This window comes from Gavia stellata, chromosome 15 (genome assembly GCF_030936135.1).
Source record: "Gavia stellata isolate bGavSte3 chromosome 15, bGavSte3.hap2, whole genome shotgun sequence".
Taxonomy (NCBI): domain Eukaryota; kingdom Metazoa; phylum Chordata; class Aves; order Gaviiformes; family Gaviidae; genus Gavia; species Gavia stellata.
In genome coordinates this window covers 12,607,825-12,621,244 of record NC_082608.1, presented here as the reverse complement: position 1 = coordinate 12,621,244, position 13,420 = coordinate 12,607,825, and the positions used below count along the sequence as shown (strand labels likewise).

Genomic DNA, 13,420 nt, shown 5'->3' with positions numbered 1-13,420 from the left:
CATAATAAAAGTCATTTTTATGCAGAGGTGGAAATATTTGAATGCAAAAGAGAATTGTAAGGGGGGGGAAGCTAAGGTGCTCCTGTATTTGGAGAGGAAAAGTGAAGTATGAACTCTAGTTTGTTACCCCTTAAAGCTTTTATTTCTCTTGCATTGTATAGGGAAGGGAAGGAAGAGGCTGTTTTAGCATAAACTCCAAAAGAAAATAAGTACTTCTCTCTTCCCCCAAGTAGAGCTATAAAATATAGATGCTTTTGTGTAGTTGGAAAACATGTATGGAATTATATATGTATATTCAGGGACTCTGTATATTTCTATAGTCACTGTATGCTATTTGTGTAATAGGGCCCTGATTACAACTAAAATTCAATATTCTTTAATTAAACCATAGTTGCCATGATATCCTTCCGTTGCATATTTTGAAAGACATTTGAGGTAGCAGACTAGTATGTAGTTTTGACTACTCTAACCTACATGCCTTATGTTTGTGCCTCAAGATAACATTGAATAACATATTTAAACTACTCATGTGTGAAAAAGCAAAATTATATCTCATGAACTGATTTCTTCACACATTCAAAACATCAAAATCCTCTTTTGTTCAGATACTAAACAGAAATCGGAAGGGAAACAATGTTTGTAGAAACGATACGGTATTTCAAAATGGAGAAGATATGACTACTTTTAATGAGAAGGGATTATACTCACTTTAAAAGTTGAATCATTTTACAAAGGTATTCTTTTATAAATGTAGTTTTCATTATGTAGGCATTACAGTCTGGTTCAGTTGATAATGAGTCAGAGAAGTTTACTGAGCTGTTATGATTTAATATTTTGAGTTGAATCTAGATATTGTAAAATAGCAAGTGGTGATAACCATATTTGATTCTTCAGTTTCATCATCCATAAGACATGGTGCTGCCAAGTGCTAATGCTTTATTTACATATAATAAAAACTAGAGGTGCATATGTTCTTGTGGCTATCATTAGTATTTATTAAATATATATTTATGTTTTCTATATGTCTCGGTATATATAGTAGTTTTGTATGGTTATGTATAAATTATACCAAAGCCATGGTCTTTCATGGATTTTTAATTACTGTGTAGCTATTCTTTGAGTTTTTGTAAACAAGGCAGACTTAAAATTTGAAAGCAGTCCACCAGATGAGCTGTTCTGGCAATCCCTAGACTTTCAAACTCCAACATCTATATGAAAATAGAACTTGATGACATGGGATGCAAGTCTTAAAAAAACAAAACACCACCACCCAAAAAAAACCCCAATAATAGAAGTTTCAAATGTCCTCTCTCAATTTACAGAATCTGTCCAGTTTTCCAAACTTTGGGGAGAATTTATGTTTATTGCCATAAAATTAACATTTTATTTTTCGATACGATGCTACTGTTTACTTTTTATGGGTACGCAGAGTAGCAAGATGGTAAGGTGTTACAGTAACGTTGCTGTTTGTGCAAAATCCAAATTAGACCTGGTCTGCTTCATAATGCGAGTTGGTTAGACAGAGACCGAGTCAAGCACTATAGGGAATGTTGCTAAAGTTTGCTCTTGCAATGTAGTAAGTCCACTGTAGTTCCACTAAAGATGATGCACTTTTCTAAGTAAGTGTGTAAAAGAAACAAAGTACTTTATAAATACAGAGTATGTAAAGTATGTGGCAGCATCTTGAGCAATATTTTTCAGAATAAAGGATATTCTGGTTACTGATTTGTCTTATTAGCTGGAAGAAAAAAAAAAAAAAAGCCTGTAGTTTTGAAGGAATTATTTGTTTAAGACCCTGACCAAATTAAGTCACCTCGGGAGCAGTGAAGGCTGTGCATTTTGCTGCAATTTAATTTTAAAAGCGTAAGTAGAAGCCAAGATCTAAGAACTGTGGCAGTTAGCGGGAAAAGCTGATACGGGATTATCAAGGTTAGAGTTCAGATAGAACAGATGGTAAAATAGTTACAACCTACTGTACCATATGTTAGTGTCGCACACATTCAGGTAGCACATTATATGTACTGTGTGGATGATCAGTGATCCTAATGCAGGTTTTTAGAAAGACCAAAAAAGCTCTTGAAAAATTGATTTCATAATTTCAGGCCAGGTTAATGAGAAAGCCGTAATTGGTTAAACTGCACAACAGAACTCAGTATTCCAGAAAGGGATACAAAAAATTAGGCATAGCATGCAACTGTATCTTTTCTAATTCCCAAAAAGCTAAAATGAAGCTTGTATTTGAGGAGATCTGTCTCAGGCTTGTTATAGTTGAATTTCTGAGGAAAGTATTTAAAGCAAATCAAGTTCACTGCACTTGAATTCAGACCATTAAAAACAGGTTACGATTTGATTTATGATTTTTGTAACTTTTAATCAGGGGCCAGATTTTCAAAAGAGCATGCTATCTTATTAGGGTGCCAATGAAGTGATAAATTTCTCATTGGAAACAACTGGAGCTTCACTGGGTTAGAGTACTTCAGAAAATCTGACTCCTGATCCATAATCTCTGCTGTTATTACTCAGATGCTTTTTAAAGAATGTGATTGATACCATGAAAACAGGAAGGTAGAAGACAAGAAAGAGAAAAAAGGGTTAATCAAGTCAGAAGTACTGGGAGAAGAAGTGGAATGGTAGCAAAGAAGAAAAATGAAGGCAGAGAGTTGTGATTTGGAGTGGTGCTAAAGAGCCTCTGGGCTTGAGATTCATCTCGCATTTTATAATGCTCATGTTGTGTTGTATCATAATGCACTTGCTCCTACTAGAGCTAGCTGTTTCTCCTCTCTTATTGCCAATGGTAAAAATAGGCCAGTAGCATCATTCCATACTATTGAGCGCATTCTGAATTCCACGTTGTTTTTTCACTTGCCTCTCTAATTAATTTAGTAATCCTCTTCAGTGTGTGTGCATGTGTATGTTGGCGTATGTCTGCTCAGTTGCCCTCTTCCGTCATCTGTTCAAGTTCTCACGTTGCTGATGATTGGTTGTGCCAGCCCCTTCCAACGACAGTGAATATATTACACTCCACTGCCTTTTGTTTAACTTTGCCAAAAAAAATCCCATCACGAGCCTCCATTTTTGACTAGTACTTTGGGAAAGGTTTTTCTTCAGTAGTGGCAACCCTCTTTTTTATATAATATTCATGTTTATTTTATTTTGGGAGTAATTAGATCTGAGAGACTTGTCAGTTTATACATTGATCATTGTCAACTTTTGGGACATGTTAGTAATAGCTATTCAGTATGTATCAGATGATTTATGGTATTAGGTGATTTTGTGTCTGTCTTAGACTTATTTCCTATTATGTGTTATAATATGTTTTAATTAGAGTTGTTCATAATGGAGCCTTTGATTTGGCTATCTGGTTTTTAATTTATTTTAAATAATTAATAACTATATATATTGGGTGGTTTTCTAATAAAGGAAATGTGATGATAGCTGTGATACTTGTTAATTCTTCTTTTCTTGAGGTAGTTGGTATCCAAACTTAGGAGGATAGTAAAGATGAGAAGTTAGAGATAACTAAGAGTAGAGCTTTAACATCTGAAAATATTTTTGTACATCACCGTGTCTCCTCCATGATCATCTGTAGACAGAAGAATTTTTTTTTTTAGATACTGATATGGATTGCTCGATCATTTTCTTACAGCAAGATACAGTTGGTTAAAGGATCTTCTTGAAAGTTTTTGTGATGCATTTAATCCCACTTTATAAAAAGAAGTGTATCTGGGATCATTGCGAGAGTGTGAAAGGGTTAACTTTACAAAAACAATGAAGTTTGTTTTTTTCCAAATGGCTTAGTTTGAAATGCAAGGTTTATTCTCTGTTGTTGGCTGTGTTGAATATAAGTGTCTTTAAAAAGTTGGTTGTTTTCTTTGTGGTGAAATGGGTTGGAGGAAGATAAGGATTTGGGAATTCATGAAGTAAGGGGATTACAGGCTTTTTTAAATGCTAGAGCAAAGTTTAAATTGTCAGTATAGCGTTTATAAGTTAAACTGATCTGCTTTTTACTCAAGGCTTGGCTGTCTTACTTTTGTCTGATAATGGAGAGAAAGGAAAAACCTGTATTGACACTGAGAGGTTAGAGGACAGCATGAAGCAAAGGTTTAAAAAAAAAAAAAGATGATAGAAGTGTGTATGCTGAAGCAATTTGAAGTTGGGCGGCAGATTAGATTGCCGTCTGGAGGACAGAGAGCAATGAAGAGTGGTGGAGATGTGCAGGTCACGAAGCGTATATGCTTTGAGTCCTGGAGAAGTGATCCTGGAAGAGAGAGAGAGGCAGGGGACTTAGCATAATAAACAGCACATGGTGACCATGATGTGCAAGGGACTGTCTTCATAATGTAGAAGGGGAAACAAAAGAACATGTTGAATGGGAGCTCCTATAAGCTTACTGATGTCTGTAGGAAAGAAGACCCACCTTGTTTCCTTTTTGGAGCCATTCTTCCAAGAGTTATTTGTGCCGATCTAATTCAAGGTTTTTGAATATTTTATGAACAAAACCACTAACTTAAAAAGAGTCAAAAGTGAGACTTAACTGTAAGAAACAGAAATGTTAAGAAATCAAGAAATGAGTGGCTAAACGATACAGCAACTTCTCCCTGCTGAACTCTATCATCTCTCCCTAATGTCTGAAATGCACCAGGCCTTGATTATATTCCATGATATTTGCAGTAATAGACGGAGTGTTAGCCATCTTCCACATTTTATTTACAACTGTTAACGTCTTATTTCCTGTACACTGGACTGTGTTCTGACAACGTGTTTATCCTGCAAGCTGAAGGTATCAGCATTTAGGGCTTAATTTTATTGCCACTCAATTCTGAGATAACCGCATTGCCTGCTTTGTTTTGTTTTATTTAATGGGCTGGGTGCGCGAATTAGGGCCGTATACTACCCTCAATACACAGAGGAGCCTCTGGTAATTATAGGGAAAGGTTTATACCACTGGTCGTAGACTGTAACTAATCTACAAGCAAATTTTACGCGGGAATAAAATGTTCCAAGAGCTGGTAGATCTGTGGCTATTTTTGCCCTTTGTTTGGCAAGTGGTGCATAAAGTCACTTGATTGGCACTTGCACAATTGCTGGGAGTGCACAAGATGGCCCACAGTTGCAAACATAATTATTTTAAAGTCTGGGTGTTATACATCATAATTAGGCTTAAGAACTGAAAGTCAGTTGAGATGAATCAGGGTAATTCATGCTGTCAAGAGTTGAGAAAGTGATTTTGCATTTAGATTTTGCATTTGTAAGATTTTTTTATTCTTTTTTTTTCCCACAAGCGTTAAGATTTAGATACTTTTCTGGCTTCCACTCTTCCCATGGGAGGATTGGCAATATATGAAACAGTTATATGATATCTGTGTCTCACCTTAAATAGGTGAGATATAGCTAACACATGAAGCATCACAATGCACTTCTTAGTGCTGATTTTTTCTTCATCAAAACCTGCTATGAATGAATCTGGTCCCCCACAGTTACACTGTCCCCTACAGTTGTTCTGCCCAGCATGTCTTCAGTAAGAGACAGACCAAAAAAAGCAATCTTTACTGGATAGCATTGATCTATATTTTAATTAGATATTTAAACAATTAAATTTTACAGTTATATGTGTCAAAAATATTTTAATTATTTTCTGATTAAATGAGAGTCACAATCATACAGGTTAGAAAAGAAAGGGCCAGACACTATGTAAAATTGAGATAGTTTTGAACTAATTTCAAGGATTACCAACAGAGAAAATTCAGATGGGAATCAAATATGATTCAAGGAAAAAGTGAATCATGCAAGTTGGGCTGTAGGGCTTCTCCCGAAGTTGGTTTGACGTTTCTTGGCTCTTGAGAGTGAATACAGGGACGTTCAGCATGACTGGGCTGGAGTAAGATGGGCAAGTCCTTTAAAAGAAAAAAAAGAACAAAAAAAACCCCCCATGCTAATAGTGAAAGATGAGAAGGGAAAAGCACCACAATGCTTGAAAAATAACAATAAAAAATTTGGCAGGATTATTATTTCAAAGGGAGCAGCACTTGATTAAACATTTGGAAAGCATGGGAGGAGAAACATTCCAAACAAAATGAAAATATATGTGTATGGTGGAAACAGGATAAATAGAATATTCCACTTATAATTACCACTGCAAGAATGCAGCCCAAACTTATAGTTCTTAATCAAGTAAAATTGTCATTGCTTTTAAGTCCAAGGAAGGCAGTGAATTGTGGTAGGTATGAGATGTTTGTGGATAAAGATGTTGGCAAGATCTATAGCTGCAGTGAAGAGCAGGTCCATGAAGAAAGTAAATGAAAAGACCTGGAGCCTGCACCACTGAGCAAATCATGAGTGTGTTGCAAGAAGTCAGAGGATACAAGGCATCCGTTCTTATCACACACCAAGTGAGGAGTAAGGGATACAGAAAGGTCTTTGAAAGGTTAAGACTGCAGAATGCGGAGCTGTATCTCTGTGCAGGAAAAACTTGAGTTTTTCTTTCTCACATTAATGCCGTGATTATTCAGAGATCTGCATGGATAAATTGATTGAGAAGTTAAAATTAGTTGCAGTCTGTTTTCTTCCTGAGAATGACCTGTTGAGGACTGGGCAGTGGAACACCCATCTCCCTTGAGCAGTTATATGTCATAGCCCATAGCTGCCTTATACTTCATCTGCATTGTTTGTTTCCATTGGGGCAGGCTTTTCTTCCCAAGTTGTTTCTCGCTGAAATGCTGCGTAGTCTGCTTTTTGCCCCTGCTCTCCTTCAGTTTGTGGGGGGAATGCTCTCTTAGAGGAAGGAAGAGGTGGTCAGGTTGGTAGCAGATGCTGAGTTCTGTCAGCTGGAAGTTTTTGGTGTGATGCTGTTTTACAAAGCAGGTTTTCAATTATAATAGTGCTTGCATATGTGACTTAGCTTAACATAATAAAGGCAAAGAGCAGGTACGTATAAAGCATTCTTCTTGTAATGGCAGCCCATTTCTTTGGGATGAAATAACATCATGTAATTATAAACTAAAGTGATCACATCTGAAGAAAAAATTCTCACTGTATCCATGTCTTAGTATGATTTACCTTCCTCTTATTATTTCTTAATATAAAAATTACTGCATGCTGTCTTTGAAATGTTGCAATTGTGTTGGTATTTGAAGTACTTGTAAATACTTGTGCAAATCAGTTTTTCTGATGTTTGTCTGCAGGGCGAGGTGTGTGTTTATGTGCCCAGGGGAAATGAGATGCATTTGCATCCAAGAGGGTGTAGCAAGCGAACGCGTGCCAAAACGGAGTCTGTAGGAACAGTTGCACTAAAATAGTACAGGATAAAAATGTCTGCAAATGAAAATAACTAGCTTCTGAAGAAATAATGGTATCTAATCCTCCCTGTAAATGTTGCTGATCTGAAGGCCTAAATGATAGCTTTTAGTGATGAATCTTTCTGAAGACACTTGTAAAGCCACCGTATTGTGCATATGAAGATGCACAACCTTTTTGTAGATACATTTCATACAGTATTGTGAATCTTTGAGGTGCTGACAAACAGTTATTACTTACTTTTCTGTACTTCAAGGGAACACTGATTTAAGGATGTTTCGGCTCTCCTTTAAATCAGTGAAATCATTACTATTAGCCTCAGTAGGTGCTGAATTAAACCCTAAATTACGTGGGACAGCTAATCATACATAATATTATACCTGTTTTTCATGTACAAAGTGCCTCTCAGCCAGAGGTCTGATAGCACTTTATGCAAGTAAACATCATTGCTGCAGAATATCTCCAGAATATTTCTTAGGATCCAAGACCTCTTATTCGTAAGAGCAGACTAATATATACCTTATCTTCCCACTCCTCTTCAGTGCATGGAGGTTGGAGAGACAAAATTCCTGGTATTTTTTTACTCCATAGCTAGCTTGGCTTTGAATTGTTACTGTATGATTCCCACTTTCAGACTTTGGCTTGAAGTGCAAGTCTGCCACAAGGATGTGCCATGTAGCCTGGGAAGAAAACCAGCAGATCTTTTATCATTATTGCCTTGCCTCTCTGGGTCACAGAGAAGCAATAGCCGCAGTTCAAGACAGTGTTCAAAGGAGAGATGTCAGGACTGAATTGTTTTCTGGTAAAGGAAGGATGGATAAAATATTAAATGCAGTCTTCTATTTGCCCTTATCTTTGTGTTTCCTGACAAGAATATTGTACGGTATTTCCATGGTTCTATAATTCAAAGCTGAAGGTATACAGAATTGTGGGGGGAAAAAAAAATTGTTAAACAGTAGAAATCACTGTTATAAAAATCAGTGTAGATTTTATATTACATGTTCTTTCTTGAGTGATAGCAGTTCTGTCTTGAGCAAGGAACAGCACACTTCTGAGTGTTACTCGGTTTAATTTTCATACACCTGCTGCTGTAATTACTGTAATTTAATGCACAGAGACATTTTTACTTTCTGAGCAGTAGGGGAGTTAGTCCATAAACATTTCAGATGAGGGGTGTCTGTCTCTCTCAGTCCTCCTTCCCAGTAGCCTTTAAACCTTTCAGGAAATACTGATCAAATCTGGTCATGGGGGCCAGCAGAAGCGGGACAGAGGCAGGAAGGAGCTCGTTTTAAGTCCCTGCAACCTCCATGTGAACTGTTGGCTTGGGTACAGGAAAGAGCTGGTCTCACCAGCGAGGAAAGGCTGCTGTATGAGCTCAGCAAGCTTTGGGGTAAGTTTGGCTTGGGGGCCACATGTCTGCTGGGTGGCTGATGAGCACATGCAGCCTGGTGGGTCAGCCACCCCATGGGATGATGCTTGCCTGGCTGGTAAGCGAGGATGGGAGAAGAGTCGACTATGGAGCAGTTCTGAGACTGTTTTGAAAAGGTGAAGGTTTGGGAGGTGGGGGGAAGTTTCTGATAGGTGGAGGGTAGTACAGCGGACTGAGAATATTTCTGGAGGAGGTAAGAGGTGATGAACACTCTGTAGAGAAGCCAGGTTTATTGTGGTAAGTATTCTTTAATATTCTCTGTGCACGGGACTATTTGTTTTAATTTCTACCCTATCATTGTGAGAGCGTATGTTTTTTTAGCAGATCGTTGTATATCTACCTCCTGATTGACCAAGTCTTTGGTCAGTATTTTGTTTTGAACCATTTTTATTCTGCTTTTCCAACAGCATGAGTTTTCTCATAGAGGACGATCATGAAAATAGCAAACAGGCTGAGATGAGTGGCCCAAATCTTGTGTCACATCAGACATAAATTCAGAATTGCTTCAAAATGTGCATACTGAACCAGTAATTACTTTGATTCTTCTTAAGCCCTAATTTCAAGCTAGGTAGCTTCCAACAGTTGAATTAAGTTTGACAGTCCAATACTGTTATTTTAAATACTGTAAGCTATATATACATCAGCTGTGCCTATCTGAAGTGCATTAAAGTAAGCAGACTCTGACTGTTTCACTGCGTCTTGGATTACAGGTTAACAGAGAGCACGGGACCATGGCGTTTTTGCAAATTCCTGCATTTGATTTTCTGTGAATTGATTTTCTCTTCAGTCCCAGCTGGGAGCGGGAGTTGCATGGGGGTCTCAGGAAAGCCCTGTTGCAGCCCACCTCTCTGTAGCCCCACGAGGAACGGTGGAGCACAAAATAATTCGTTTGCTCTCTGCTGTCTTCCGTGCTGTCCTGTGGGATTTGCAGCTGCCAAGTTCAAGGCAGTCACCAGTCACCTTGGTGTGTTACAAGAAGGTAGGATTGAAGTAGCAAGGGAGAAGAGGCAGTGGGGATAAGGAGAGGACAAGATGGAAGGGGATAAAAAGTTGCTATAACTCATGTATGTAAGCAATCTCAAAATGAAGAGGCAGAAAGAGTTCATATATAAATTAAATGGGTTTTTTTCTGGTCTGGAACATCTTAAATTTCCCTTAAATTATAAATAGAAGTTCACTGATACAAAAACTAGTACTGATGTGTATTTGAGTGGGTGTGATCTGGTAATAGCTTGGGTGTGGCAGGCCAGGAAATAAAGGATGTAAACAATTTACAACCATTTATTTTTTATTAGTGCTTTTATCTTTGTAACTCTTTTTAGTTGCCATAGATACAGACAACACAGGGCTTGTTTGGGTTAATGAAAAGTCTATCATGCTGATGAAAATTGTGATTTTTCTTGAGAAAAATCTGCATTACTTCAATTCCACTTTTCTTGGCAATTAATTTTAACTATGCTTGCATTCATGTATATAATCAAAAATTTGTGGCAGAATAATTTTGAGTACAATGCAGTACCAAACAAATTGGTCTTTAATTTAAATTAGAGATCATATTGACAGATGTTAGTTTATAGATAGGCTTCTGTACTTCCTAAAATCATTCTTACCATTTTTTTCCACCTTGTAAAACAATTACAGAACATTGTCAGGTAACTGATTGGCTCATAAGTGTGGTTATGAATGTACACAGCTTAATGTCATGTTATGATGTTGCTCTTCCTACGTAAAAGTTCGGTATCTCAAGTGATACATGCAATGAATATGACTTAAGACATCTTAATTCCAGCTACTCTAGCCAAATAGAAAGCACTTATTTGCTGTAAATGTACCTCAACTGATTCAAGAAATGGTTTTATATGAAGAAAAATTTAAAAAATTAAGCAGCTTTTCTATATATTTGGTAAGCATATGTGGGATGGTTCTAGTCCTGTATGCTATGGACAGTATTTTTTAATGAGCTTAAGGTAGCCACATTTCTTACAAGTGTGTTTGTCACTGTTCAGGAACTGTAGTCAGAACAAATCTGAAGTAAGTATTACTTGCGGCGGGGGGAGAGATGCACCATGTGGGGAACAGAGAAGAAAGAAAAATATTTTTGAGTCAGCTTGATTTAGAATAAAAATATACACAGTAGTTCCTTGGAGAGTTGGAAATACTGGCAACAGCCCTGGCAAAGTGGACGCACGGTCAGAGTCCAGGCAAGAGGCAGCTTAAGGTAGGGTATCGTTCCAGACCTGTGGGAGATAAAGAGTAGAGTTTAAATGATGCTATTTCTTTTAGAAATGCAAAGCGTTTTGGCATAAAGGCTGAATTCAGAGCACCACTAAATAAATGGATTGTGTGCTGGGGATGTGTCTGGCTTCAGCATGGGTGAGCAACCCTTGCAGCTGCAGCACATGTTCTTCCTATGAGCAGTGAGTTTAGGTGGTAAATCGATTAATCTATTAACAAAAACTACTCCATACTGAAGAACAGAATCCCTCACATCAAATGCTCATGGTGCTCGAAGGTTGTGGGCTTCTCCCTCTCTTGCCTGCAAGCTTAGCCACATTCATTTCACTACAAGATGCTAGAATTAAGTATTTCCTGGGGAAAGAAAGGTAGGTTAAGAGCAGCAGTAAGTAAATTTGGAATTTTAAAAGTACTGAAAACCTTTCCAGATGTCTTAGAGGTTTGAAAAATAATTCAAATCGTTTTAGAGATTAAAACCTATTTTTCTGAGTTTGAACAGCTTATTTTGTCAGAAGTCAATTGGAATTAATAAAAACAATGGTCTCCTAAGGATGAAAAAAGGGTTGAATGTGTGTGTGTGTATCAGGTTTCAGTTTTAAACTCAACAAGACTGTAGAGAGTCTGTAATTGTGTCCTTTCAATTTTCACAGTGTTCTCAGGCCCAGTTTGTGAATTTTCTCTCTCCATAGAAAGCCAGGATGAAGTATTCAGTAATTCAGTAGTTTTGAACCAATTTAAAAAAAAAAAAAAGATTTAACATAGCTTTAGAAAATAATATACTAATGATTGTCTTAATCATGGCATAATGTCTGAGTCTTTGTGATTTTTCTATTTAATTTTTCCATCTCTCAGCTGAGTGTTGGTTATGTACTTGAGCAGGACTGTTCAGTACCTCCCCACACTGAGCCTTTCTCTTCAGTAGACCCAGAGGAGAGAATCGGGGTCCCTGTGGGATTTGCAGCTGCTGAGGTTATTGCAGTAGCAACATGCTGATACACCACTCACCTTTTTCCAGTCCTAGACCCAGGATGTGGAACAGGATGGTGCACACATTTGATATACTAAAGATGGCTTTATCTGCTGCAAATAGTTTTGTCCTTAAAAGGCTCCTGAAATTCAACTGGTCAAAAACGTCTATGGTTAACATGACTGTAGCAGAATTAGTCAGACATATCTGTCTCAAGTTGTAAATGAACAGGGTCTAGCCTCACGTATGTTTTCACTTGAGTTTCTTTACTTGGGGTAACTTGGCGAGACTCAGAATAATAGAAAAAAAAAAGAAAAAAAAATCGCTTAATACTTTCAGAATTAGGCTCATAATAATCCATTTAAGATGTTTAAAACAATCTAGCAGTAAGTAGTTGTAAAGCTGAGAGTATGAGGAAACTCTTCACTGTTGCAGGACTTTTGACTTTGCTGTGTTTTCTTTGTAGGGCCTTGGTATGTCCGGTGGAAGTCAGGCTGGCTTGGGGACTCCGTCATCCAGGCAGTACGCACGACAGAAAATAACTCGCGTAAACCTCAGGGACTTCATCTTCTACATGGAACAGGAAAGAGAAACGAGCCATTCTCTCCTGCTCTATCGAGCTCTGCTTAAATAAAGCCAAGAATTGTACTGATTTCTCCATACAGAAGCTCAACTTGCATTGAAAAGCTGTCATTTTAATGTGCCTTCTATTTTTTTCAGAAGTCAATGTTCCAGTAATTTTGTTTTGTAAAATGGTCAGACACATGCAATAAATTCCCTTTATGTAAAAAAAAACATAAAAAAACACAAAAAAAATGTGCAAAAGGTTTTAAAATGTTAAATCCACAGATATAACCAACATCAAAGTCTTGCTCCGTTTGACCATTTTAGATAAAGTTGAAGTAGATGGCGTTGAAGTTGCGCAAATGGAAAGACTGCTGCAATGGCTCACCTACACCATCTCACGGCAAGGGGGATTGGGACAGGTTCACAGGATTGGGACCTAACCATGGTGTTAACCTGTATGTTCACTCATGGTGCTGATTTTGTTTTCTTTTTAGTTTTACTAGCACTGTTTCCACTGACTAACCATGGTGATACCTGTTGTTATTTTAGATCAGTTATAATAGCAGTTTTTTGCACAGTTCAGAGAATAGCCACTGCACACTCTCACAGATTTTATATATTTAGGATTTTTGCTTTTACTGCACAGCTCATTTCCTGAGCCATTTGCTGAATCGAGTCCTAAGTGTACGAAATCTGTGCGTTTGCGTCCCAGCTGAGTTACCTTGACTAACTTCCAGTTGTTCTCTAAATCTCTTCAACCTTTTGCACATTTGTAGCAGCTGGTTAGTAACATGAATCAAAGTTGGGTTTTATTTTCTAAAAAATATCTTAATTTATTTATTGCAAAGAGTAGGGTTTAATGGTGGTTTTAAAAGAGAGTATTGTTCAGTAAAGATTTTAAAGTATTCTATATGGATTTTTAAAATCGC

The 13,420-nt window shown here is 37.4% G+C and overlaps 1 protein-coding gene across 1 annotated transcript in view; it reads left to right on the top strand.

Moving 5' to 3' along the window:
- The window catches only part of LOC132318239 (transcription initiation factor TFIID subunit 4-like), a 145,934-nt gene extending 133,362 nt beyond the window's left edge, over positions 1–12,572 (top strand). Inside the window, exon 15 of the mRNA XM_059824933.1 lies at positions 12,391–12,572. Within this exon, the coding sequence (XP_059680916.1) occupies positions 12,391–12,558 (168 nt within the window). The 3' untranslated portion in view covers positions 12,559–12,572. The remainder of the gene's footprint in view (positions 1–12,390) is intronic.
- The last annotated feature ends 848 nt before the right edge of the window (positions 12,573–13,420 follow it).